Source organism: Sarcophilus harrisii, chromosome 2 (assembly GCF_902635505.1).
Source record: "Sarcophilus harrisii chromosome 2, mSarHar1.11, whole genome shotgun sequence".
Taxonomy (NCBI): Eukaryota; Metazoa; Chordata; class Mammalia; order Dasyuromorphia; family Dasyuridae; genus Sarcophilus; species Sarcophilus harrisii.
Window position 1 is genome coordinate 124,991,494 of NC_045427.1, and position 26,752 is coordinate 125,018,245.

Sequence of the window (26,752 nt, forward strand, 5' to 3'; positions counted from 1 at the left end):
CAATTATGATCTCAACCAAAAGAAAAAAAAATAGACCTAAATAAAAATGATAAGCAGAAAATACATTTGCTAAAAGTACCACAGGCAAAGAATTAATATCAATACTGTGTTGTTATTGTTTGGTCCTTTGTTCTCAAAGAGGACCCAGACATAAGGGAAATAATGCCATGACATGCAAAGTGAATTGGATTTAAGTGAGGGAGGGCTCTGAAAGGTTACTTGCCTCATCTTCCTGCCCAGAGCCATCTGGGTCCAGTGGCAAAATATAGATCAGTATGACTGAAGATGGCCTTGGATGCAATGGGAGACCTTGGCCTTTTTAAGCTAAGATCTTCAACAGCTCCCAGTTTGACTGAGGCCACTCCCATTCAGTGATTGAGGCTAGATAATAGAGGCAAAGAATCTCCCTGTTCACCTAATCCAGGGGTCCTCAAACTTTTTAAATAGGGGGTCAGTTCACTGTCCCTCAGACTGTTGGAGGGCCAGACTATAGTAAAAACAAAAACTTTATTTTGTGGGCCTTTAAATAAAGAAACTTCATAGCCCTGGGTGAGGGGGATAAACGTCCTCAGCTTGAGGACCCCTGACCTAGTCAAAAAACAAACAAACAAACAAACAAAAAACAAAACAACAACCTCACGATCAAAATAAACAAATAAATCTGGGTGGGAAAGACCCTCAGGGTTTCTGGCCAAAGCAGAAATGATTGCATCATAGAAATGATTGCTAGTCAATCAGGACTCAAACAGGGATCCAGGATTGAACTGGGACCTATTGATGGCCTATCAATGAGAATCAGAGTGTCCAATCAAGTAGCATAGCATATAAATTCTTAAAGGAAAAAATAAATGAGTTACAAGATGAAATAGCCAGTAAAACTATATTGGTGGAGGGCTTCAATTTCTCCCTGAGACCTAAATAAATCTCATCATAAAATAAACAAAAAAGAAAACAAGAAGCTGAATATAATTTTAGAAATGATAGACTTATAGGAGTATAGAGTATATCTTTCATGTATTGTGGCACAAGAATTCAAAAACAAATGCAATCCCCTGAAAATAATAACTATCTTTTCTAGAACATAATGCAATGAAAATTCCATTCAATAATGGGATTTTGAGGCATGGAATAAAAATTAATTGGAAACTCAATAACCTAATCCTAAAGAATGAGTTGATCAAAGAACAAATCATAGAAACAATTTCATTAAAGATAATTATAACAATGAGACAAGATACTAAGGGAAAATTTATGTCTAAACACACCAATAAAAAAGAGAAAGAACAAGTCAATAAATTGGGCATGCAAACAAGAAAACTAAAAACAACAACAACAAATTAATCTCCCACATACACTTAAGGGGCAGCTAAGATGGCACAAAAGACCTGAATTCAAATTTGACCTCAGACAATTAGCACTAGCTGAGTGACACTTGGCAAGTCACTTAACCCAGATTGCCTCTCACTCCTCAAAATAAAAAACAAAAACAAAAAACATACACAAAAAATTAAACATTAAAACAGAAATCCCGAAAATCAAGAGATTAACAAAACTGAAAGCAAAAAAAAAAAAAATTCATTGAACTAATAAATAAAAGTAGTAGCTGGTTTAAAACAAACAAGAAACAAGATAAACCGTTGTCTAATTCAAGATTTAAAGAAGGAAACCAAATTACCAGTATCAAAAAATGAAAATGGAGAATTCATAATCAAATAAAGAAACTAGGAATTATTTTACTTAACTACATGCCAATAAAATTGATAATCTAAATGAAATGGATGAATATTTACAAAAAATCTAAATTGCCTAGATTAACAGAGTTAAGGGATAGAATATTTAAATAAATCTATCTTAGATATTGAATAAGCCACTAATAAGATCCCTCGTGGGATAGGACCATAGGAACAAATGGATTCACAAGTGATTTCTACCAATCATGTAAAGAAAAATTAATTCCAATACTACACAAACTTTCTGAAGAAAAAAAAGGTAAAGGAGTCCTGCAAAATTCCTTCTATGACACAAATATGGTCTTTACACCTAAACCCAAGGAGAATCAAAACATATAGAAAATGATAGACCAATTTCTCTAATGAATATTGATGAAAAAGTTTTAAGTAAAACATTAGTAAGGAGATTACAATAATCTTTACGAAGGTCATATAGTACAACCAGACAGGATTAGAAAAATATAAACGTAACTGAAGATATCAATAACAAAAACACATAGTTATTATATTCGACGTAATAAAAATTGATAAAACACAACATTCATTAATGTTAAACAAAAAAAATAAAATAAAAGGTACAGGAAAAATGGAGCTTTCCTTAAAATAATTGAGTAGCATTTATCTAAAACCAAGAAGCAGCATTTTCTGTCATAGGGATGGATAATTGAGCAACCTTTTCATTAAGATTGGGTGAAGCAATGATGTTCCTCATAATTACTACTAAATATTTTACTAAAAATACTAGTTATAGCAAGAAAACAAGAAAAAGATGTAGAAGGACTAAGAACTAATGAGGAAATATAACTATCACTCTTTGCAGAAAATGTGATAGTTTATCTGCAGAACCTAGAGATTCAACTAAAAATATGAATCGAAATAATTAACTTCAGCAAAGTTGCAGAATACAAAACAAACACACAAAATCATCAACATGTCTATATATTATCAATAAAATCCAGCAGGAAGAGCTAGAAAGTAAAATTCCATTTAAAACAACTGTAGACAGCATTAAATATTTGGGAATCTTCCTTCCAAGACATACATTGGAACTCTCTGAACACAATTACAAAATATCTCACACAAATAATGATAGATTTAAATTTAACGAGATAAAACTATTCATGGGAAGCCATTTAATAAAAATGACAACATCACCAAAATTAATTTACTTATTTAGGACTAACAAACAATCAAACTAACAAAAACTGCTTTACAGAACTAGAAAAAAATAAAATTCACCTGGAGAAACAAAATGTTAAGAATACAAAGGGGATCAATGGAAAAGCTGTGAAGGAAAGAACACTAGGAATATCAAATCTCAAAGTATGTTATAAAGCAATAACCATCAAAACAATTTGATACTTGATAAGAAATAGAAAAGTTGATCGGTGAAACAGGTTAAATACACAATATGGAGAAAGAAGCAAATCATCCTAGCATTTGATAAACCCAAAGATCTCAGCTATTGAGTACAAACTCACTATTTGATAAACTTGTTGGGAAAACTGGCAGAAAAAGGCATAGACCAACAATTTATACTATATACCAAGATAAACTCAAAATTAGTGCATATGACATAAAAGATGATATCACAAGGAAATTGACAGAGTAGGAGAAAAATTTACCACCATCCTACTAATTTGAACCTAACTGACATCTCCTCCCTCAAATTGGAGGGCAGGAGGATAGAGTACCTAACTCCCAATTCTTTCCTTTATTAGAGGGCAACGATTAGATTTGATCCAGCTCCTTCTACTTTGCATCGATTGCTCTGCCTGGTTTCAATTCCTTGGAATAATATGCCCCAGTGTGTCCCCCCATTTTTGTGTATTCTCTCTTCTTAGACTACAAGGTTCTTGAGGGCAGAGATCCCCAGCACATAACAAAGTGCCTGAAACACTGGCACTTGAAACACTGTAACAATTAATAAATGTTTATAGGATTAGATAGAAAAATTTATGACTAAAGAGAAGTAAAATGAATAATTCTGATTATATAAAATTCAAAACCTTTTGTACAAATAAAACCTATGTAGCTATAATTGAGAGAGGAAAAAATAAGAGTAAAAAAATCTTTGTAGCAAGTTTTCTCATAAAGGTCTCATTTTTAAGAGTTAACTGAATCAAATTTACAAGAATAACAGCCATTTCTCAACTAATAAGTGGTCACAGATATGGAGAGGCAGTTTTCGAAGAAAGAAAAACTATTAATAGCCATATGAAAAAAAATGCTCTAAATAATTAATAATTTGCTATTCAGTCGTTTTAGTCATGTCTGACCCTTTATGACCCCATTTGGAGTTTTCTTGGCAAAGATACTGGAGTGGTTAGTTTTATAAATTTTATAAATTTTCTCATTTTATAAATTAAGAATCTGAGGCAAACAAGTTTAAGTGAGTTATCCAGGGTGACAGGGCCAGTAAATGTCTGAGACTGGATTTGAACTCAGGCCTTCCTGACTCCAATCCTGGTGATCTATCCACTGCCCCACTTACCTGCCCCACCAATAATTAAAACATGCAAATTAAAACAACTCTGAGGTACCACCTCACATCCATCAGATTAGTTGAGATGTCAAAAAAAGGTAAATGACAAAGGGGATATGGGAAAACAGGTATATTAATACACCATATGGATCTGTGTCCAAAATTTTTTAAAGGGTGCATACACTCTTGAGCTAGCAATATTTCCAGTAAGGCTTTATTCCAAAGAGAACAAATAAAGAGGAAAAAGGCTCATTAGTACAAAAATATTTATAGTAGCTCTTTTTGTGATAGAAAAAAAAATTAGTAACTAAGGGAATGTCTATCAATTAAAGAATGACTGAACAAGTTATGGTATATAAATGTGATATAATAACGGTTGTGCTTTAAGAAATGATGAAGGTGATGGTTTTAGACAAATCTAGGAAGACATGTAGGAACTGACACAAAATTAAATGAGCAGAATTAGAAGAACAGTCTAGAATGTAACAGCAATATTGTAAAGATAATGAACTTTGAAAGATTTTGAAACTCTGATCAACACAATAATCCACCATAGTTCCAAAAGATTCATGATGAAACATGCTATTTACTTGCAGATAAGAGAATTAATGGATGCAAAGTGCACACTGAAGCATTTCCCCTCACTTTTTGGGAGAAAGAGCTAAGATAGAAATTGCTTTGCCTGACTACATATTTTTAATAGGTTTTGAACTTTTGCTTTCTCTTTAAGTAGGGTGGCAAAGGAGGGGAAAGTAAAGAATTTGGAACATGGAAAAACATTTTTTTTAAGTATCTGTGATTAACAACAATAACAGCTTTAAGAGTAGGCTGGCTGAGCAGCATTTGACCAATTTCCTTAATACCTTCTACAACTACAAAGCTGTAAAATCATATCAACCAATTTTCAGAATGATGACTCTAACAAACTAGAACATTCTGAAAGAGAATTTTTGTTTTTACTACAATAATAAAAACAGGAAAATAGACTGAAATGCTTTTTTTTTTTTAATTATCAGCATTTAAAAAAGTTCTTCTGGCTAAATAGAACATAATATTTATCAATAAATGAATCCATGCGCTTTCACAATTAACATTACAAGAATAAATGAGACAAGATAGAAATTAGAATGCAACAGGAAAGGATAGGCTTGGAAATCTTATTACAATGCAAATATTGGAAACTCTCATTACTCCTGCCCTTAATTTGTCCATCTGTGGGGATGAGTTAAAAAGATGATTTCAAAAGTTTCTTCTAGTTCTAACAGTTTGTGATTCTAATCAATTTACTCTTCCCTTAGCTTTAGATCATGCCAAAAGTATAAAAAATGTAAACATTTGGTAAACAGTAGCTTTACACTGATACTTAACTTATCTCCCTGGTCTTAAAGAATCCTAGAAATTCATATTCTTACTTTACAGAAAAGAAAGCTGAAATCATAAGATAAGACAGCCAGTGAAAAACTGAGGGATATAGTAGGAAAACTAAAATAAATACTTTTGAACTTTCAAAACTAAACTACTTAAAAAAAAACCCCAACAATTAACTAGTAAGCTACTACTAATTACTAAACAGTATTTTCAAAAAGTTAAGTACTAGAGAGTAAGGCTGCATCTATAGGTTGCAATTACCCTTGTGTTATTTTATTTAGCTACTTGGGCATTATACACATTAAAGAGTGTATTGTTGAATTTGCTAGAACTTGTATGACACTTTGAAACAAAATTTACCAAAACAATTAAAAAAAAAAACACACTTATTTGCTAGTCATTCAGTTAAGATTCTAGACCCATACTCAAACCAAAAAGGATTTTATTTTTAATTCCATGAAGGAAAAAACTCTTTCCATGGGTAAAATATCACGGACTTAAAAATTAGGTTCGACACTATCATGCACATATATTTTGGTAAGTAAAGCAGACAACCAAAATAAAATAAATTTTATTGCCATAAAAATATGGACATTTTCCTAAATCAATGTTGGCCAACCAAAGCAACTAACCAATCACTAATTCATATTCCATGAAAAGATAGTAATATAGTAACAAAAAATCAACTCTTAATTCTAGCTAGAGTTCAAAGGGGCTAGAAGAGACATCAGAAGCCACCTAGTCCAAAGTTGCTCAGTTAGTTTGTTTATGGTACATTTATACTGAAAACCACCCAATGCCAAGTTACTCAGCAGCATGTATGATGTTATTTGGGAAAAAGGACTTTAACCCAAAGTTTTGATCAAAATGTATCAATACTTAATTGGTATTTTACCAATACTTAATTGGTTTATCCAATTTTGCAAACTAATTTATTTGTTTATTTAACAAATTACCAAGCATATAAATCAAAGAAAGTTAAATGTAAAGACAGGATTCCCCCAGCCTTGCACAATTCAAATGTTGCTAAAAATTCTGAGAAGATCTAAAAATGAGGAAATGGCACTTATTCATCCTATCTCTTTTGTCTTTTAACTCCAGTCTGAATAATCCGTTGTCTGCTATAAAAGTCCTTCAAAATAAATAAGTCTATTTACATAAAGTTGCACAACAAGCAAGATATTTAGCATGACACTTTTTTATGAACATTTCACATTTCAACAAATTCCAGAAGAAACCAAAAATCAGCAGTATTATTCTTCAAGGAAAAGAAGTCCCAGTGAATACATGAAATATTACAAAAAGCTAGATCCACTTACATTTTGCTCCTCTGGTTCTAATTTGGGAATTTTGTGCGACTTGCGCTCTTCTGACCTAGAAGAGTCATGCTTGTTACTTTTTTTCCTCTTTTCTTTTCTGCCTTCATGTTTTGATTTTGCGTACTCACTTGCCTGTACTTCATTTAAAAGGTCTCCACAGAGGGAGGACTCAAACAATTCCCTGCCATTCTGGATAGTTTTGGTTATTTTTAATTTAATTTCTGGTGAGCCAGTCTTCTTTGGAATCACAGTTTGTGGTACCGAAGGAGGAGGTGGTGGCTGTTGAGGGGAAGGTTTTTCCAGAACTTCATGTGGTCTTGTGTTTGAAATTTCAGTATGGTAATAGTCAGTGGGGCTAAAGTTTCTAACTGCACCAAAACCATTGGCTGACCCGTTGGGATACTGACTATATGTCTGGTATTTGGCTTGAGGTTCATACATGCTGATTGAGGGTGGATAGCCATTTGTAATTGGAGGAAGTTCCTCTGTGGTAGGTGGGTACTGAAAGCCTTGCTGCAGGCTGGTTTCATATGGTGTCTGGCCACCATCTTCAACAATATCACTGCTATTATCAAAGGCATCCTCCTGACGGATGTTGGCTGAGTCAATGAGTTGAGGTGGTTGCTGAATTGTGTTTCCCATGATCCCTTGCAAGAAAGAGAAAGAGAAATCCATTGTTCTGCTCCAGCATCCTTAACTTTCCCTTTCTCTCATAGGGCCTAAAAGTTCACAAGGAAAAAAAAAAAAAAAAGAATTAGTTCATGTCCCAGGATAGGAGATAAGCATATAGTAGGCATTCTGAAACTAATTTCTCATCCATAATGGACTGTCATTGGCTATGAATCTTGGGGGGAGGGGAGGAAGGGGTCAGTGTTGTTCTCAAAATGACTTGCCTGTAAGTCTTAATCCTGAAAACTTACTCATATGTTTGTACCTCCTAACAATTTTGAGAAAAGTTTTAAAATATTTGCAAAGTTCTCTCCCTCCCCAACCTCCCAGAAACACATACCAATTTATCTACGTCTCTTCATCTTGTCAGGGATTACCAGACAGTCTAAGTTCATCCAGTTCATAATGAACAAGAATTCATAACCACATAGGGTTCATATGATTTCTTAAGTTTTCCGCTATTCTATCAATACTTTATGCCTTTAAAATTCTGGCAAAAGACTTTTCATATTCAAGTGCCTCAAAATGTCTGCACTCTTGAGATGACTTTGTGAAATGACTGAACAGCCATGACAACACCAATGTTTAAAATTCTTGTTTAGCATTAAGTTTTTAATCATCTTAATCTCAAGCTACAAAACAAATGTATGATCGTACATTAAGCTATTGCTAGCAGCACCAAAAAGTAACAGGGATGGGACTAAATAACCTCTAAGATTCATTCCAGTTTTTAAAGCTATGAGCCTATAAATATCTTTAGAACCTTATTCCCTTTACTACAGTCTTTATGCATTTCAAAAATTCTAACTATATAACTGCTGCCCCAACCACAATCTAAGGTCGTTGACAAAACACCTTCTTATTGACAAATGCTATTTGTTTTTGTTTTTTTTCCCCCCTGGTTCTCCAGAATCTCTAATAATTTGTTTTTTTCTAGATCTTTACTGTCTTCTACTATATATTAGCTAGACTGAATTTCCATTCTTTGTTAACTAGAAGTATATCCCCTTAGGATCTTGTCCTGTGCACCAATGACTTACTCCCTCTTTCTCTTGATGAGTTCATCTTTTTTCATGGCTGTAATGATGACTTTAAAATTCTTATTTTATTCTTCATGTCTAAACCAAGATTTTAGCTGATAGCTTGTAAGATTATAGCAAGTAAGGCTACAAGATTATCTGGTATAATCCAGATTAATAGGGAAATATGCTTAGAGAGAGGAAGTTTATGAATCAACAATTCTCGATTTACAATCCAATGTTATCCTACTATATGACTCATGACTAAACTTCTAGTCTAGAATTTATACCTTCCCTAGATCATTTCCTGATTCTTCCTAAAAATATACCTTCTGTTCCCTTGATGTACATCTCATTAGCCTCTCAAATATTATGTTCATTGCTGCTGCTTTTTCATGCTATTCTCTGGGAATCATCCTATATTCTCCTCTCTATTTGTTTAATTTCTACACAATCTTCAAGCCTTGGCCCAAGTCCCTCTTGGTTTTTCATACACAGCTTTTGGAACTACTACAATCCATACCAATCTCTTTCAACTTTGGGTTCCTGTTGCAATAAGAGTCAAAATCAAACATTTTAACAATTATTTTCTCATTGCTTTCTATATTCTAGTTTTGTTTCCAAAACTAAACTAGAAATGCTTTTTGGGGAACACTTGACTTTGTCTTATATTAATGTGCCCTCAGCACATAAAACAAATAGTTCTGAACCTTAGATCAAGGATTCTTAACCTCAGATTCATATATAAATTTATTTTAGGGGGGTTATGAACTTGGATAAGAAAAAAATATTCATCTTTTAAAAAATGCACTTATCTTGGGTTTCTTTTGTAACTCTATGTATTTTATTTCATGCATTTAAAACATTATTCTGAGAAGAGGGAGGGAGAGGAGGGAGCATCCATCCACTGGCTTTAACAGACTGCTAAAGGGATTCACAACACAAAAATATTAAGAACTTCTATCTTAAATAAACATATATATAAAATAAATGTTAAATAAATTTAGGAATTTTTTGTGGGTTTTCTCTGCAGGGATTATAATATAAGATATATAATTCAGCAGCTTTTAAAAAACTATAAAAATGACCATGAATTTTAATTAATAAAACACAATAAATTAGAAAAGATATAACTCCATTTCATATAGCTTAAGGGGAAAAGCAGGGAAGAAGAAAAAATGAAAGACAAGGAGATATAAGAAAGCAATGGTTCCTAGAAGGGAAAAACTTCAGCCTTTCCACAGCGATGGCGCCTTGATTATTTGGTTATGAACAGCAATAAATTACATTAAATGCATGCTGAGTATGTTCCAATTGTTTTAGTTTCATCCTACGGTGTTCTTAACTGTATAAGGGCTTATGGTTCTCCATTCCCATAAAACTAAGCACAATGCTTTGAACAAAGTAGGAAAGTAGTTAAGTATTTGAGGATTAGGTATAATAATAAAGTTACTACTTGGCTTACTGAAATCCTTAATACACCACTTATCAGATTTGAGTGATGAATAATGGAAAAACTGAGAAAATAAGTGACTGGCAAAAGTTGATGCAAACACACACATAAACTTTTCTATACAGTTATTGAAAACCACGATAAGCAGTGTCGCACTATGAACAGAGAACTGACCTCAGAGTCAAAACTGGCCTTTAAGTCCTACTTCTGATATACTGACTCTCTTAAAGACTATTAAGTTTCAGAAAAGATGCTGATTTACACTAATACTGGGAGTTTCCTCATCAAAGAGTTCCCTATACCAATGAAATCATATTCCTACTCTTAGAAATTCAAAGAAAATGTAAATAATGACAAAAGCTATAAAATATTTAGATATTGAGAAAAGTAGGTGGCACAGCATAGAGAGCAACAGGTCTTAAGAGAGGAAGATTTAAATTCAAATCTAGCCTAAGATATTTATTAGAGCTCTCTGCCTCAGTTTCCTTGACTATAAAATGGAGATAATAGCAGCACATACTTCTCAGGGTTATTAAGAAAGAAGATCAAATGAGATAATTGTAAAGCACTTATTTAACATAGTTCCTAGCATATCACAGAGAATTTATAAATACTTATTCCCTTCCCTATTAAGCTACAAGAGTTAAGAAAGGCTCATTGTTTACAGAAATGATAAAAGAAATGAAGAAAGGAGATTAGGATGACAATACAAATACTAATTCTTAGAAGTGATTCATAGATTTAATACAGCAGTAAACAAAATAACAAAAGTTATAATACTAGAAAAAACAAGTTTTTATGAAAATAAGAATTTGTTAATACTATAAACATCATTATAAAAGTTACTTTGTATTTTAAAAATGGAAAAATAAATCAAATCAGAAAAGAGAATCCCAAAGTAGAAATTGTGTACATAAGAGACTAATGTTCATACACCTAATTTTCAATAAAAAAATCTCTGGGAAAACTGGAATAAAGTACAGGGGAAAAAAAACTTTTGTAATACATATTTTGTATTTTAAGTAGCTATGAATAAATCAAGATTTAAAGAAATATACTTATTTCATCTAATTTAAAAATTAAAAAAAAAAAAAAAGAATTTCAATTGTGCATAGTATATTCACCTTTTTTGTTGTTTACTTGTTTTTTCTCCCATTCCCCGCCCCCTCCCCTTTTGGATCCGATTTTTCTTGTGCAGCATGATAAATGTGGAAATGTTTAGAAGAATTACACATGTTTAACCTATATTGGATTTTGCTGTCTAAGATAGGGGGAAGGTGGAGAGTGAGGGAGAAAAATATGGAACACAAGGTTTTGCAAGGGTGAATGTTGAAAACTATCTCTGCATGTATTTTGAAAAATAAAAAACTTATAAAAATTAAAAAGTTTCAGTTATGGAAAAAATATTTTTCCATGTTTCTGTAAGACAAAGTATGCATGCACGTGTATGTACACACATACACATACTACAAGTAAAAAAAATAAATAAAATAAACAAAACAATTTGGAGATATGTATGTATGTATGTATAAAAAAACTAATAATTCCTCAATGGACAAATACATCACAGAATACAACAATTTGTGAGAGGAAACATAAATTATGAATAATCATTTTAAAAATTATTCAAACTCCATCAGAAAGGTCAGGAGGATATACAATAAGTTGTTATTTTTATATAGCCCTTTAAAATATAGTTTTGTATATAATAATTATATGAGTTTATAAAATTTTGGCTTTCATCACTATATTTGTAATAATTAAATTTATAGTTAATATTTTATGATCTATGATCTATAATTTCCAACTTTCATGATGTTAGCATAGTTCTTAGCATGTAGTAAAATCTCAGTAAATGTTTGCCTGGATGTCTGATTCCATCATGTATGAACTCCTACCAATAGAGATACCAAATTTTCTATAAATGAGTAAAATGATCTTTCAGAGTTTTGAGACCAAAGAAATCTATTACTCTAATACAAGGATTCTTAACTTGTTTTGTGTCATGGACCTATTTTGGCAATTCTATTAAGTCTATAGACCCATTCTCAATAATGTTTTTATATGCAGAAGATTACAAAGGAAACAATTATATTAATTAATCAAAGTAGGCAAAGCCAAGTAAACAACATACTAAGTATGCTACATAGTATTTTAGTATACGATATAGTCAATATATAGTACAGAACATATTAACACAAAATAGTAATATACAACAGTAAATAATATATTAAAAATAACCAAAACAATGCAAGTAAAAGAACAAACATACACCATTTTTAGGCATGTGTTCCAAGGTTATTAATGGCTAAAAGAAAAGTCTCATGTATATCAAAATATTTATACCTATATTTTTTCTAATAGCAAAGAATAGGAAACAAATTAGATTTACATTATTAATTGGGGAATGGCTAAACAAATTGTGACACATAAATGTGATGGAATATACTAAGCTAAGAAACTATAAATATGATGCATATAAGGATGCATAGGAAAATATATAAATTAACACAAATATAAATATAAAGAACAACAAAAATGAAAGCTGTGAAATTACAATGATCCAGGGGTAAGACAGAAATGGATACAGGGGAAATTTAGGAGATATAAAATTAAAAGATACCAGTAAAATTTAAGAAAAAATAAATTATGTAACTAAGCTTTGCTCCAAATAAAAAATTATGGAACTGGACTGAATCCCTGCTTTGAGTCTTGTAGAAGGGAGGGGACTATGAGTATGGAACTCTGCTTATCATGTTAAGATTTGAAAGATTTGTTGTTTAGGCTTTTATTCCCTTTGTTATAAAATGATTTTCTGCTAGGGATAAACTGAGAGGGATCCATCAGGAAATATAGATGATATAAAAACAAAAAATGGCAACAGAATTTTAAAAGAATGTTTCCCAGAAAATCTGTGAAAAGGTAATGCTTCATCTACCAACTAAATACAATTTTAAATTTTTTAAGCACTAATTATAAAGAAATAATAATTTTATCACTCTACCTTCCAATTTCAAGACTAGAACTAAGCTAAAAGATACATTACACCAAGGGAGAAAGGTATATTGAGAAAGGGGATGATGAATATTGATGTAGGGGAGGAGGTGGTAAGGTACACAAAATTAAAATAATTCAACAAAGAAAACAAAACAAAAACACAATATAAACCAAAAGCCACAAATAGGTAAGTTATAACTACTAAATAATATGAATCATGGAAATTAATTTACATATATAGTAAGTAGTTCATTTGTACAGTATAAAAAATGTAAGTTACACAACTTACCAGTTACTTTTCTTTCATGAAAATCACTGTTTATATCACCTTTTTCTGATAACATAATAAAGAGGGATCTCTAATAAGGGATCCTTAAGGTTAAAATTGTCAAACATAACAAACCACTACTAAGTTTTAGGGGATTCCACACAGGAAAGAGAGCCATTTACTCACACTATCCTCCATTGTTCATTTTTTGAACTCCTCCCCAGTTTCAATAACTAAGTCAATTAATTTCTCTAGCAAGTCTTTCCTGGTTCTCCTGGTGAGAAATTCAAATTAATATTTTGCTTTGCAACTCTGATGCATTTATCATGTAATATTTTGTATTACAGTTGTCTGTTAATATCTTATCCTTCTATTAATCTACAGTCCCTGAAAGGCAAAGAAATGCTGTATGTAGCACAGTGTATTTTTTTTTTTTTTTATTTAATAGCCTTTTATTTACAGGATATATACATGGGTAACTTTACAGCATTAACAATTGCCAAACCTCTTGTTCCAATTTTTCACCTCTTACCCCCCCACACCCTCCCCTAGATGGCAGGATGACCAGTAGATGTTAAATATATTAAAATATAACTTAGATACACAATAAGTATACATGACCAAAACATTATTTTGCTGTACAAAAAGAATCAGACTCTGAATTATTGTACAACTAGCTTGTGAAGGAAATCAAAAATGCATGTGTGTACAAATATAGGGATTGGGAATTCAATGCAATGGTTTTTAGTCATCTCCCAGAGTTATTTTTCTGGGCATAGCTAGTTCAGTTCATTACTGCTCCATTAGAAATGATTTGGTTGATCTCGCTGCTGAGGATGGCCTGATCCATCAGAACTGGTCATCATCTAGTATTGTTGTTGAAGTATATAATGATCTCCTGGTCCTGCTCATTTCACTCAGCATCAGTTCGTGTAAGTCTCTCCAGGCCTTTCTGAAATCATCCTGTTGGTCATTTCTTACAGAACAGTAATATTCCATAATTTTCATATACCACAATTTATTCAGCCATTCTCCAACTGATGGACATCCATTCAGTTTCCAGTTTCTAGCCACTACAAAAAGGGCTGCCACAAACATTCGTGCACATACAGGTCCCTTTCCCTTCTTTATAATCTCTTTGGGATATAATCCCAGTAGTAACACTGCTGGATCAAAGGGTATGCACAGTTTGATAACTTTTTGAGCATAGTTCCAAACAAACTGGATTCGTTCACAACTCCACCAACAATGCATCAATGTCCCAGTTTTCCCGCATCCCCTCCAACAATCATCATTATTTTTTCCTGTCATCTTAGCCAATCTGACAGGTGTGTAGTGGTATCTTAGAGTTGTCTTAATTTGCATTTCTCTGATTAATAATGACTTGGAGCATCTTTTCATATGACTAGAAATAGTTTCAATTTCTTCATCTGAGAATTGTCTGTTCATATCCTTTGACCATTTTTCAATTGGAGAATGGCTTGATTTTTATAAATTAGAGTTAATTCTCTATATATTTTGGAAATGAGGCCTTTATCAGAACCTTTGACTGTAAAAATATTTTCCCAGTTTATTGCTTCCTTCTAATCTTGTCTGCATTAGTTTTGTTTGTACAAAACTTTTCAGTTTGGTATAATCGAAATTTTCTATTTTGTGATCAGTAATGATCTCTAGTTCTGCTTTGGTCATAAAGACCTTCCCCTTCCACAGGTCTGAGAGGTAAACTATCCTATGTTCCTCTAATTTATTAATAATTTCATTCTTTATGCCTAGGTCATGAACCCATTTTGACCTTATCTTGGTGTACGGTGTTAAGTATGGATCAATGCCTAGTTTCTGCCATATTAGTTTCCAATTTTCCCAGCAATTTTTATCAAACAGTAAGTTCTTATCCCAAAAGCTGGGATCTTTGGGTTTGTCAAAGACTAGGTTGCTATATTTATTGACTGTTTTGTCCCTTGAACCTAATCTATTCCACTGATCAACTAATCTATTCCTTAGCCAATACCAAATAGTTTTGGTAACTGCTGTGTAGCACAGTGTATTGATAACACAAGATATCTGGTATTTGGATCATATATTAATTCTTATTTAGCTAAAATTCAACCTCTTAGCTATTTCCCCTCATTAAAAAGAAATAGTAAAGAATCATATTATTAAAATAGTGATCCTGCAAGGCAATTCCAAAAGATCTGTGATGGAAAGAGCCATCCCAATCCAGAGTAGAGTACTATGGAGACTGAATGTGGATCAAAGTATAGTATTCTCACCTTTTTTGTTTGTTTTCTTTCTCATGTGTTTTTTTTCCTTTTGATATTTTTCTTGTGCAGAATCCTGAACATGGAAATATATTTAGAAGAATTGCACATAGTTAAACTCTACTGGATTGCTTGCTATTTAGAGAAGAGGAGAAGGGAAAGAGGAAGAAAAATTTGGAACATAAGGTTTTGAAAAGGTGAATGTTGAAAACTATTTTTGCATTTGGAAAAATAAAAGGTTTTTTTCTTTTTTTGAAAAAGAAAAGAAATAAAAAATAAAAAAATAAAATAGTAATCCTGGGTTAAGTTAAATATAGAAATTTAATTGAAGTCACTTTGTCTTTCATGTTCAATATTCAAAGGATCTCACATTCTACTTTCTAGGACTCCTATCAAATAAGTATTTCATTATGGTACCTTGATACAAATGAATTAATGTATTATATATTTAGTGTTTTTCCAAAAGCAGAAATAATTTGCTAATTTCAAAAGACTTGCATTTCTGCATTTGTCAAAAAGTGGAGGGCAAGTTATAAAATTAACTTGATTTATATAATGCTACCCTTTGAAGTTAACACTCTCAAAGTCATCTATTTTAGACATTTTCCCCTTCAAAATCCTGCATTAATTTTAAAAATATTAATATCATTTTAAAAGAATATAAACTCAATTAAATATTAATTTTATTTGGGACGTTTGGTGACCTTTAAAATGACCAGAGAGAATGAGAGACAACATACAACTATGGCAACTAGAGAGTGCCACCTAGGAGATTCTACCTTCTTAAGTTCAAATCCAGCCTCAGACGCTTATTAGATATGTTGACCCTGTACAAGTCACTTAACTTTGTTTGCCTCAGTTTCCTTATCTGTACAATGAGTTGGAGAAGGAAATAGCAAAACACTCCAGTATCTTGCCAAGAAAATCCCAGGTGGAGTCACAAGGAGTCAGGTACAACTGAAACAACTAAACAACAATCACACAACTAGGGATGGAATTAACAACATATGAACATGCATGTTACTTTTACATTTATACTGCTTTTATGTAAAAATTATTGCTTCAAATTATTTAGAATTAACATTTTACTAACATTTTTTAAAATCAGAAGGATAAAGAGTTTTTTTTAAAATTATTTTTCTAAAACAATTTTTGCCAGTTCTTTTCTTGTACAGTTTTACTACATTACATCTAGCACAAAACTTTAGATGTATAAATATATTTATATAGCATAAATAATACATATATTAGAACTGTCCAAAAACAAAGTACTCAAATATATTATCAACACAGTATGTTCTATTTCTATACTAGATATATACACACACATATATATCAGATAATTGTAACATAGGAATCTAAAGGTATAGATTTTCTTGTTGTCAGGGAAAGAATTTCTATTTCTAATTAATTGACTTAAAAAATCACTACATGACTTCTCTAAGTGAAAATATTACACCTGTGCTAGTTAATATTTGTGTTTTATTTATTCTTTTGCTAATACCACTGCAAAGATTCTAGGAATTCAAGTTGTAATTTCTAGGAAAAACAACTGCCTCCACTATTACTTACTAGAATGTGGCAAAGTAGAGAACCAACCCGAAACCCAGGAAGACTGGATTTAAATTCCTCCTCTGAAACATACCAGCAGCGTGACCCTGGACAAATCACAACATCTCAGTTGTTCAGTGGTGATTCCAAAACTATATAAATTGCAAAGAAGGCATCACCAATATTACTAGAGGAAGTTTCCTCACCCACAGAGTTTCTTCCAAAGAAATCACAGGGCCAGTCCCTATCTTCAACTCTATTTTCTTACTGAAAGGGAAAGCTAGAAAACTCTGGAAGAAAGATGCATTCAAGTAAAATGTCTAATACCTATTAGCTCTACAATCCCAGGCGAGTCTCAACTTCTCAGTTTCAGGTAACTCTTAAGACTGAAAGTTGTATGGAAGTTGTCTTAGTGGAGTTTCTCTGTCTGGATGTTTTCCAAACTAATGAAATCCCAGGTCGCATCCCTATTTCTATCTTTCCTATCACTTTAGAATTTTCACTAAGAATATCAAATTAAATCATAAAGTAGACATTAAATTACATTTTTAATTCATCAATTTTTTCCTCTTCATTCTCAAAATGATGTAATAAACTTAGTTTATATTCTTGACAGGCATCATTGTATATAATGAATAGGAAAATTATTTTGGAAGTTGGAAGACAGATTTCAGCCACAATTCTGACATTTTAAAGATCTGTCATTTCATCTCTAAGCTTTGGTTTCCTCTTTTTGTAAAATGTGTTTAATATTTATACTACCTACATCAAAGGGTTATTATGAACAAAGTCTTTTTAATCTAAGTGCTACCTAAATTCATCTGATTCAAATCACAGGGAATTTTAGGATTATAAAGGTCTGAAATTAGCTATCCATGTGGCAGCCCTGACATTTAAAATATTACCATTGAAGAATGATGCTTGTTCTTATCAAAGAAAGCTTCCCCCCTCAACCAGATAATTATAAAGGGAAGCATAGTATAAATCCAGGCTTAAGCTTTTTCCACTCACAATGCTTTTTTGCCTCAGAAATTTATATGCAACCTCAGTACATATGTATACAAAATGAGTATACAAATCAAACATTTACTGATAATAAGTCATAAAGAAATTTATTTTAAAACAATTCTTCAGTGTGTGTATGTATGTATGTATATGTATATGTGTGTATATATATATATATATATATATGTAATTTTACCATTTACTAAAGACAAAAGCAAATATGCTTACTAATGAGATGGATGTGCTTGTTTATTTTACAAAAAGAATTAAATCTTGGTGGATATTTGATACTGCAAGAGGTAGAACATTCAGAAACCTTTTACTATTGCCAAATTTTTTTTTTTTTTTTTTTTTTTTTTTTTTTTTTGCAACTCACAATTTTAAAAGCTTTGGGAGAGTTAAAAGAACTTAAGAGATGAATTTATGAAATAAGAAAGAGACTTAGCCCTAACTTTGCCACTAACTAATTGTGGGTAACTTTTTACAAACTCAGGAATCTCAGTTTTTGTCATCTCTAATGTTAACACTTCCCAAGCTTGCTCACAAGGTTGAGGTAGACTTCAAAACAGAATAATCCATGTGATTGTTCTTTAAAAGCCATAAAGGAATATACAAATTAAATAAATTATCATTATAACTGACACTCCCTCAAAATTATGAGAATGCTGATAGGCAAGTGATCCAGGAAAGACTTAAATGTGCATATATTTAATAAAAATATTGTCTCTTTATTTTTATCTCATGCCATCTTAACTTTAGGTTCAACACATCACTGAAGCTATTGGTACATAAAAGAGAATGGGAATCATCAACTGAAGAATAGCTGAACAAAGGATGCCCATTAATATAATAGAATGTTTCTAAAATATAAGAAATTATGTGAAAGGGACAGTTTCTTTTTAAACTTGGTTTAATTGTTTATATATCTTGGATATGAAACCCTTATCAGAAACTTATATAAAGATTTTTTTCCCATTCGAATTTCTTCTCTTAGCAAAGATGCACTGATTTTGTTAGTGCAGGAGGTTTTCAGTTTCATTTCATTAAAATTATCTATTTTATCTTTTGTAATCACTTCTTTCCCTTGTTTGTTTAAAAATATATGTCCTACTCATAGCTATGAGAAGTATATAATCTGCTAAGAAAAGGGCAATTTCAGAAGAACCCAGAAATCTTGTATGAATTGATATAGAATAAAGTGAGCAGAACCAGGAAACTATTAATACTATAACAAAAAGACTGTAAAAATAAACAACTTTGAAATTTTTTTTAAGAACTATGATTAAAATCCATTGTTCAACCATGATTCCAGAGGACCAAGGAAGAATACTTTCCATATTTTGAGAAAGTAAACATGTAAAAAATAAGACACATTTTTTAACATGGCCAACGTGACAATGTATTTTGCTTGACTATGCAAACTTATTACAAGGGCTTTTTCTCCATTCCAATAGGGATATATAGTGGATAGAGAACAAATAAATGCTTATTAATTAGGGGGGATGAAAAGAAAAGAGTGCAGGATTAATAAGAGACTTATGCTTGTTCCTTAAGGACCAACCTGGCTAAATTCAGAGTTCATCATCAAGTACACAGACAAAGATGGGGATATCTATTACAGTAGCTCTTAAGACCACTTATTAGCTATAGGCTACCCTTTGCATCACTAGACACAACTACACTAGAATTCACAAGTCTTGAATATTGCAGAATTATGAATAATATTTGAACAAGATTTTTTCTAAAATTATATCTTTTAAAAGTTATGAAGTATCACTCATTCTGTTTTCTTATTTAATTTTCAGTTCTGAATTTTCTCTCACTCTTCTCTTTATTGAAAAGGTAAAAAACAACAAAACTACAAATATGTACATCTATAATATACAGTCATGCAAAACTAATTCCATCATTAGCCATGTCCAAAAAAAGAAGTAAAGAGAAAAGAAAAGTTGATTCAATATGTACTCTGAGCAAGCTTTCTATCAGGAAGTGGATGGCATGGCATGGTTCATGAAAGTATAATTGGTCATTGTGCATTGTTTTCGACTGCCATGATACATGACACTCCAATGTGGGCTTACAAACATGTCTGAGTAATAAGCAGAATTTACAGTAGCAGTTAGGGCATACTACAAAGCCTCCTTGTAGTAAAGGAGGTGACTTTAGTTTCTCCAAGATTGTGTTAGTAGAGCACTAAAGTAGGTTTTATCCATAACAATTAAATCTATTTAAGACTAGCCTGGCTGAGTATTGAGAAGATTATCACCTAAGTAGGTTGCCTACTAGGTGTATTCTTTGGCCTTGGAAGCCCATAAAATAAAGGAAAAATAGAAAATGGACATTAGTTTCATGCAGCCTTCTTTAGCTTCTTCAACAACAGTAGAGAATGACAGAAGAGGCTAAGGGGGCCAAGAACATCATTTTTTAAAAAATGGCCTAAAAATATTACCTAAGAGCAATCCAAATGCCAAATGGAAAACCTGAATAATATATTGATATGGAACCATTAGACAAAAAAATATTTGCAGCACCTCAATTGAAGGAAAGTTCATAGATTTTGTAGAACCAAGAAAATAAGTTCGAATAATTGAATTTTTTTTTTTTATCAAGCATTATAAAGCAATAAGAAATGTAATTTTAAGGGACACTTGGTCATCTTGTATTACAATTGTCATTCCTAACCATTTGCAAAAAAGGACCTCCATTAAAATATTAGCTGATATGCCAATTCCTTAATAGGAATACAATTCCTTAATAGGAATACAATTCCTTATTAGGAAACTTTTATAAAAACTTCAGTAAAACTCTCCAAATTAATATAATAATCTTTAATACTTGGTGATATTGCAAAGGTAGGTAGGCAAAGGGGAAGATGGCAAAAAAAAAAAAGAATATGTTCAGAAGGAAGAAAAAAAGGTGAAGGCTTGTAATGGATATTTGTGTTTCAAGCCTATATATATCATGAATATTTTCTTCAGTTAAGAGGAGCTATAAAATCCCCTCAGATAACTGCAAAGAGGGTAATCTAAAAGTAAAAGTAAAGTCAATCAGGAAGTACTAAGTACATAAATTAGTATTCAAAAAATGTTTCAGGTCAGAATCCATTACAATAATAAATCAACAAGTATGTACTGCCATAAGCATAGCTGCTATGAGAATCAAGAGATTTAAAAGGTCAATGTCCCTTACCTTCAAGAAATTTATAATCTAGTTAGTTACAAAAGACTAACATATATGAAACAATCACTAGCAGTCAACAAATATTTGTTGTTTGTACCAGGCATTATGCTAAGCAATAAATTAGACACAAAGAAAAGTTGAAGACTGCTGTTGACCTCAAGGAGCTCACATTTTAAGGAAAGAGACCAACAGACTAACAAATATGTATATATACAAGAGAGATACCACTAATAACAGCCACCTACATCCTTTCTGGTTACTAAACAATTCATACAAGTTAATAACCCTCTGAGGTAGATAATTAAAGTATTATCCACATTATACAGTCAGAAATTTAGTTTAATTAACTTTGCCAAAGATCATCTAGTATCATCTAGTAAAAGTCAGCCAGGACTTGATTAAAAATGCCATTTCCAGCCATTTCCTCCTCTCTAAACAATCCCTTATTCCATTTTTTAGTTGATGGCAGAATCAATTTTCCAGGGCTAAAACTTAAGTTATTTTGACTTTCTCTTCCCCCAACAACATCAAAAGCAAAATAACTTTCAAGTCCTCTATAGCAGGACTTAAACTTTTTCCACTTGTGGCCCCTTTTCGCCTAAGAAGTTTTTACATGACCCCAGGTTTATAAAATAGATATACAAATCAAACATTTACTGAAAATAAATCTTAATTTCACGATCCCCACATTCAATTATAACAACCTCATATAGGGGTTGCAATCCACAGTTTAAAAAGCTTGGCTTTAAAGCTTATATCCACATCTTTCCAATTTATCTTCTGCATTCCTATCATCATTCTCTTTGTTCAGTAAATATCTTAATAACCTGTCACCTGTATGGCCTATTTGTTGGGGGGAATCCTAATTTTTTTGCCTGTCCCTGAGCCAGGGGGTTTTAACTCTTTTTGTGTTATGGACACTTCTGGGAATCCAGTGAAACCTAAAAATGCCTCTCTAAATAAGTTATTTATAGTTGAAAGAAAAGCTAAATTTCAGTAAGAGGCTACTAAATAAAGAAGACATATTTTTCCCATCCAAGTTCAGACTTCTTGAATTTTTTCATGGACTCCAGGCATTCTTTTCTCCAAATAATATTTCATTATTGACAAAATCAGTGTCCTTATACACAGGTCTAAGCAAATCATTTCCCTGCTGATTTGCTAGTAGTCCAAAATCTCCCTCATTTGGTTCCAAGCTCCCTTCTCAAGCTTGTTTTTGACTCTTCCTCTTCACATTCCACATTCCAACCCATGTCAGTTTTTATGTGTTCTTATAAGAGGCTCTCTCCCACTGCATCTCTATGCCCTAAAACCTTACTCTTTCTTCTAAAGCTTTCCTTGCTCCCCCAACTAAAAGCAATTCCTCTTTTAAAAAATCTTTTTATATATTTATTTTTCTTAATTGTAAAGTAGTCCTTTATGAACTTATTTTATCTTCTACTCTATTAGTTTCTGAAAAGTAGAGATGGTGTGTCTCTATTTATCTCTGTATTCCCAAAACAATGTCTTATATCATAAAATATGCTTAAACAATATTTGCTAAATTGGAATCCATAAATGGCTGAAATAAAAATTACCTACCATTTTCCACACTGTTGTCCTTAAGACAGCTCTGAAAACTACCTATCTCTTCTTGTCTATTTTTTTTTTTAATATTTAAAATACAAATTTAACAAACCCAATAAATTAGTACTACTAATTTGGTTTCCCCCTCAGTATTAAATTAAATATCTATTATTAAATAGAAAAATTACATTATTTATAATTTATAAATTTTATTACAAATGCTGACAAGTATAAATATTTAAGCACTTGATTTGTGATAGGCCCTAAGGATAAAGAGAAAAATTAAACAATTACTGCCCTAAAAGAGTATATTCTACTGGTAGAAGATATAACATATTCAAAGTAAATACTGGGAAAGAAAAATCAAGGGGTGATACTTGACTTCAAAAAAATCAAGATTATGAAAAGTTAAGAGATAAAATAAATGAAAATAATACATTCAATTCAGGTTCTTTAAGGAAATTTTACTTTGGAAGTACAGCTCAATGGTCAAAGGATATGAACAGTCAATTTTCAGATAAAAAATTAAAGCCATTTCTAGTCATATGAAAACATGCTTTAAGTCACTACTGATTAGAGAAATGCAAATTAAGACAACTCTGAGTTATCACTTCATAGCTCTCAGATTAGTTAAAATGATAGGAAAAATAATGATAAATGTTGGAGGGGATGTGGGAAAGCTGGGACATTTAACACATTGTTGGTGGAGTTGTGAACTGATCTAACCATTCTGGAGAGCAATTTGGAACTATGCCCAAAAGGCTATCCAACTGTGCAAAAATGTTTGTAGCAGCCCTTTTTTGCAGTGGCAAGAAAATGGAAAGTGGATACCCATCAGTTGGGGAATGGCTGAATAAATTAAGGGATATGAAACAATCAACAGGCTGATTTCAAAAAGACCTGGAGAAATTTACATGAACTGACACTAAGTGAAGTAAGTAGAACCAAGAGAACATTGAACACAGCAACAACAAAATTATGTGATGATCAACTATGATAGATTTGGCTCTTTTCAAAAATGTGGTGATTCAGGCCAATTCCAATAGACTTGTGCTGGAGAGAGCCATCTGCATCCAGAGAGAACTATGGGAACTGAATGTGGATCCCCTCATAGTATTTTCACCTTTTTTGTTGTTGTTTGCTTATTTTTTTCTTTCTCATTTTCCCCCAATATGTTTAGAAGAATTACATATATATTTAACCTATATTGGACAAACTATTAAGCAGTCATACCTTCGAGGGACCTTAGGAGGGAGGAACACACACACACAAACACACACACACAGAATTTATACAACATATATCCTGATTTTTAAAAAATATAAAGTATTTTAATAAATGCTTGTTGATTGCCAAAGTAACTTTAGGAGGAAGAAAGCATTAAAAATTATAGAGTATTCAAGAAGAATGTAATATTTTTATTTATGGTCTTAGACACAGAACAAGTAATTAGCACAAGATTAATTTTCTTTTAATAGCCATTCAATAGCCATAGTGTCAGATGTATACCTCAAAACATTTGCTATAACAAACTCATAAGAGGAATTTATTCTAATTTTCAAGAATTAATACCTAATGGAATTCTTTATAATGTTCTTTTGTCTCTAATAAATTTCCCTACTGGCTATAAGATAAAATATGAAGTTCTTAGCCTACCATTAAAATTGCTTTATTGACTCTAGTTTGTCTTTCTAAAGCTGACATTATTCCTATTAATATAATTTATATTCTAATCCAACTGGTTTCCTTACTATTCGCCAAATCTGACACTCCATCATCATCTTCCATGCCTCTATGCTTCCTCACTTCTACCTTCCTCGTACTCCAATTCTGCAACTATGCACTAAACATTTTCAATCAAATATCCCATAGTCATCTTGAATTCATTATCTCCTATCTTAAACCCTTACCTATATCCAATTTGCCTTCTTATCTTGAGGCTACCACCATCCTATTCACAACATTACTGCTATCCTTAATTTTTAATTTCCTATGAACCTACAATATAATGATCAATCAGCTGTCAAGTTTTGTTGGTCCACTAAATCTCTCATATCCTATCCTTTCTCCCCACTTAAACAAGTGTCACTCTTAATTCAGGCCCCAAACTCCTCTAGTGCAACTGTCTCCTAATGTGTCCTTGCTTCTAGTCTCTTTCCTCTCCAATTCATTCTCCAAATTAGCTACGAATGTGATCTTCCTAAAACACAAGTCATACCATACTACTCCTGTACTCAAAAAGCTCCATTAGTTCCCTATTATTCTAGATTCAAATATACACTTCAGCTGGCATTTGAAGGTCTTATCAATTTGGCTCGTCAAGTATCCCTTAAACTCTTTCTCTACTTTTTAGATCCCCTCCAGCTGCTAGTGATTTTCCAAAATTATCTTGCATATATTTTGTACTTATTTAGATGTTTCTCTCACAGAAAGTTAAGTTTCTTAAAGAATAAAGACTATTTCGTTTTTGTTTTTATAGTCCTAGCACCTAGGATAGTACTTAGTAGTTCTAGGCATTTAGTAGGTGATAAATGTTTGTTCAACTGTACATTTTCCATGATGTAGAGTTAATCTGTGTCTTAATCTATCGACAAGTGCCTTAATTTCTATAAGATTCACTTTCTTTAACTGACAAATGAAAAAAGTTTAAGTTTTATGTGAGGTTCAAACAAGATAATGTATGTAAAGCACTTCATAAAACTGTGTCATTAATATCAATAAGAGAAATTAAAACTTCTTTGAAATTATGCTTAAATTTTTTTCTAGTAAGAATCATGAATGTGAAACTAATACAATTAAATGTACTCTCTAGATACCAGATAAAGTACACTGCAAAAGCTTATACAATAGGGGATTTATTTATGAAAGTAATCCTTTTTGGGAGATGTGGATTACAGTCACTTTAACAGTTGTAGATACTTAAGGTAGCAGACCAATGGGAAAAGATAATGGCTGTCAATTGTAAGTTTTAGTATATTACTAGCAGGATTCTCCTCTCCTTTGGGAAAGACCTTGCTAGAATAGTGCATTTATTCACTTCTTACTTATAGTTCTAAATTAAAAAGAAGCAACAGGTGGAGAGGGAAAGGAAGATGAGTATTTTTATGGCTATAGTAAAGTACCTGCCATTCATTTCAGTATACATGAATTTGGATGACTGTATCATTTCCCTAACTTCATCCTTTTTCTGGTTAAGACAATGATGGCTTTCCTTAGGATAGGATGGTAGGAAATAAAAATTTTAATAATTTTTTTTTTTTTTACTGGCCTTCCCTTCCTCTTCACTAATTAAGCAATTTTTTTTGTTGTTGTTGTTCCGTGAAATGTTGACCAAAGTGCAATAAGGATTTTTCTCTTTAGCTCCTGGGGAATAAATGTAAAGCCCTGAACTGAAAATAAATAGAAAGAAAAGGAAGCAACACTGAAAAGTCTTGGATCCTAAAATATTTCCAAGTTCTCTTAATCCAACCAAGATTATTGAAAGCTATTACACCTTTGTAAACATCAACTTTTAGGCAGAATTTATAATCTAATATTTAAATTTCATAACCTGGAAGCTCTCTAAGGATGGCGTTTTAACGGTCCATTTTCAATTGAACCAGCCATGTACAGAAATCAGAATATTCTAAGGTAATTTCAATAAGCACATTCATTTAGGTTGTCTTTGTTAAAGACCTTAGTTTAAAAAGGCCGAAGTTTCCCACTGCATCTGGGGCTATCTTCAGTTGTCTTAATCTTTATCTTACCACTGGGCCCACATTTGAGAAAATGAGGTGGGTGACTATGCAAAGCCATCCCTCACTTCAATTCAATTCACTTGCATGTCATCAGATCACCTTCCTGATGAAATGGTACTCTTCAAAAATGAAGGACAAAAACAACTA

At 31.9% G+C, this 26,752-nt stretch overlaps 1 protein-coding gene across 9 annotated transcripts in view; it reads right to left on the bottom strand.

The window, feature by feature from the left end:
* Positions 1 to 26,752, bottom strand: part of NSD3 (nuclear receptor binding SET domain protein 3) — a 140,799-nt gene that overhangs the window by 92,467 nt on the left and 21,580 nt on the right. For all 9 annotated transcript variants that reach the window (XM_031950699.1, XM_031950697.1, XM_031950698.1 and 6 more), the window contains exon 2: positions 6,903 to 7,621. In XM_031950699.1, coding sequence (XP_031806559.1) covers positions 6,903 to 7,577 — 675 coding nt within the window. In that variant the 5' untranslated portion in view covers positions 7,578 to 7,621. The remainder of the gene's footprint in view (positions 1 to 6,902; positions 7,622 to 26,752) is intronic.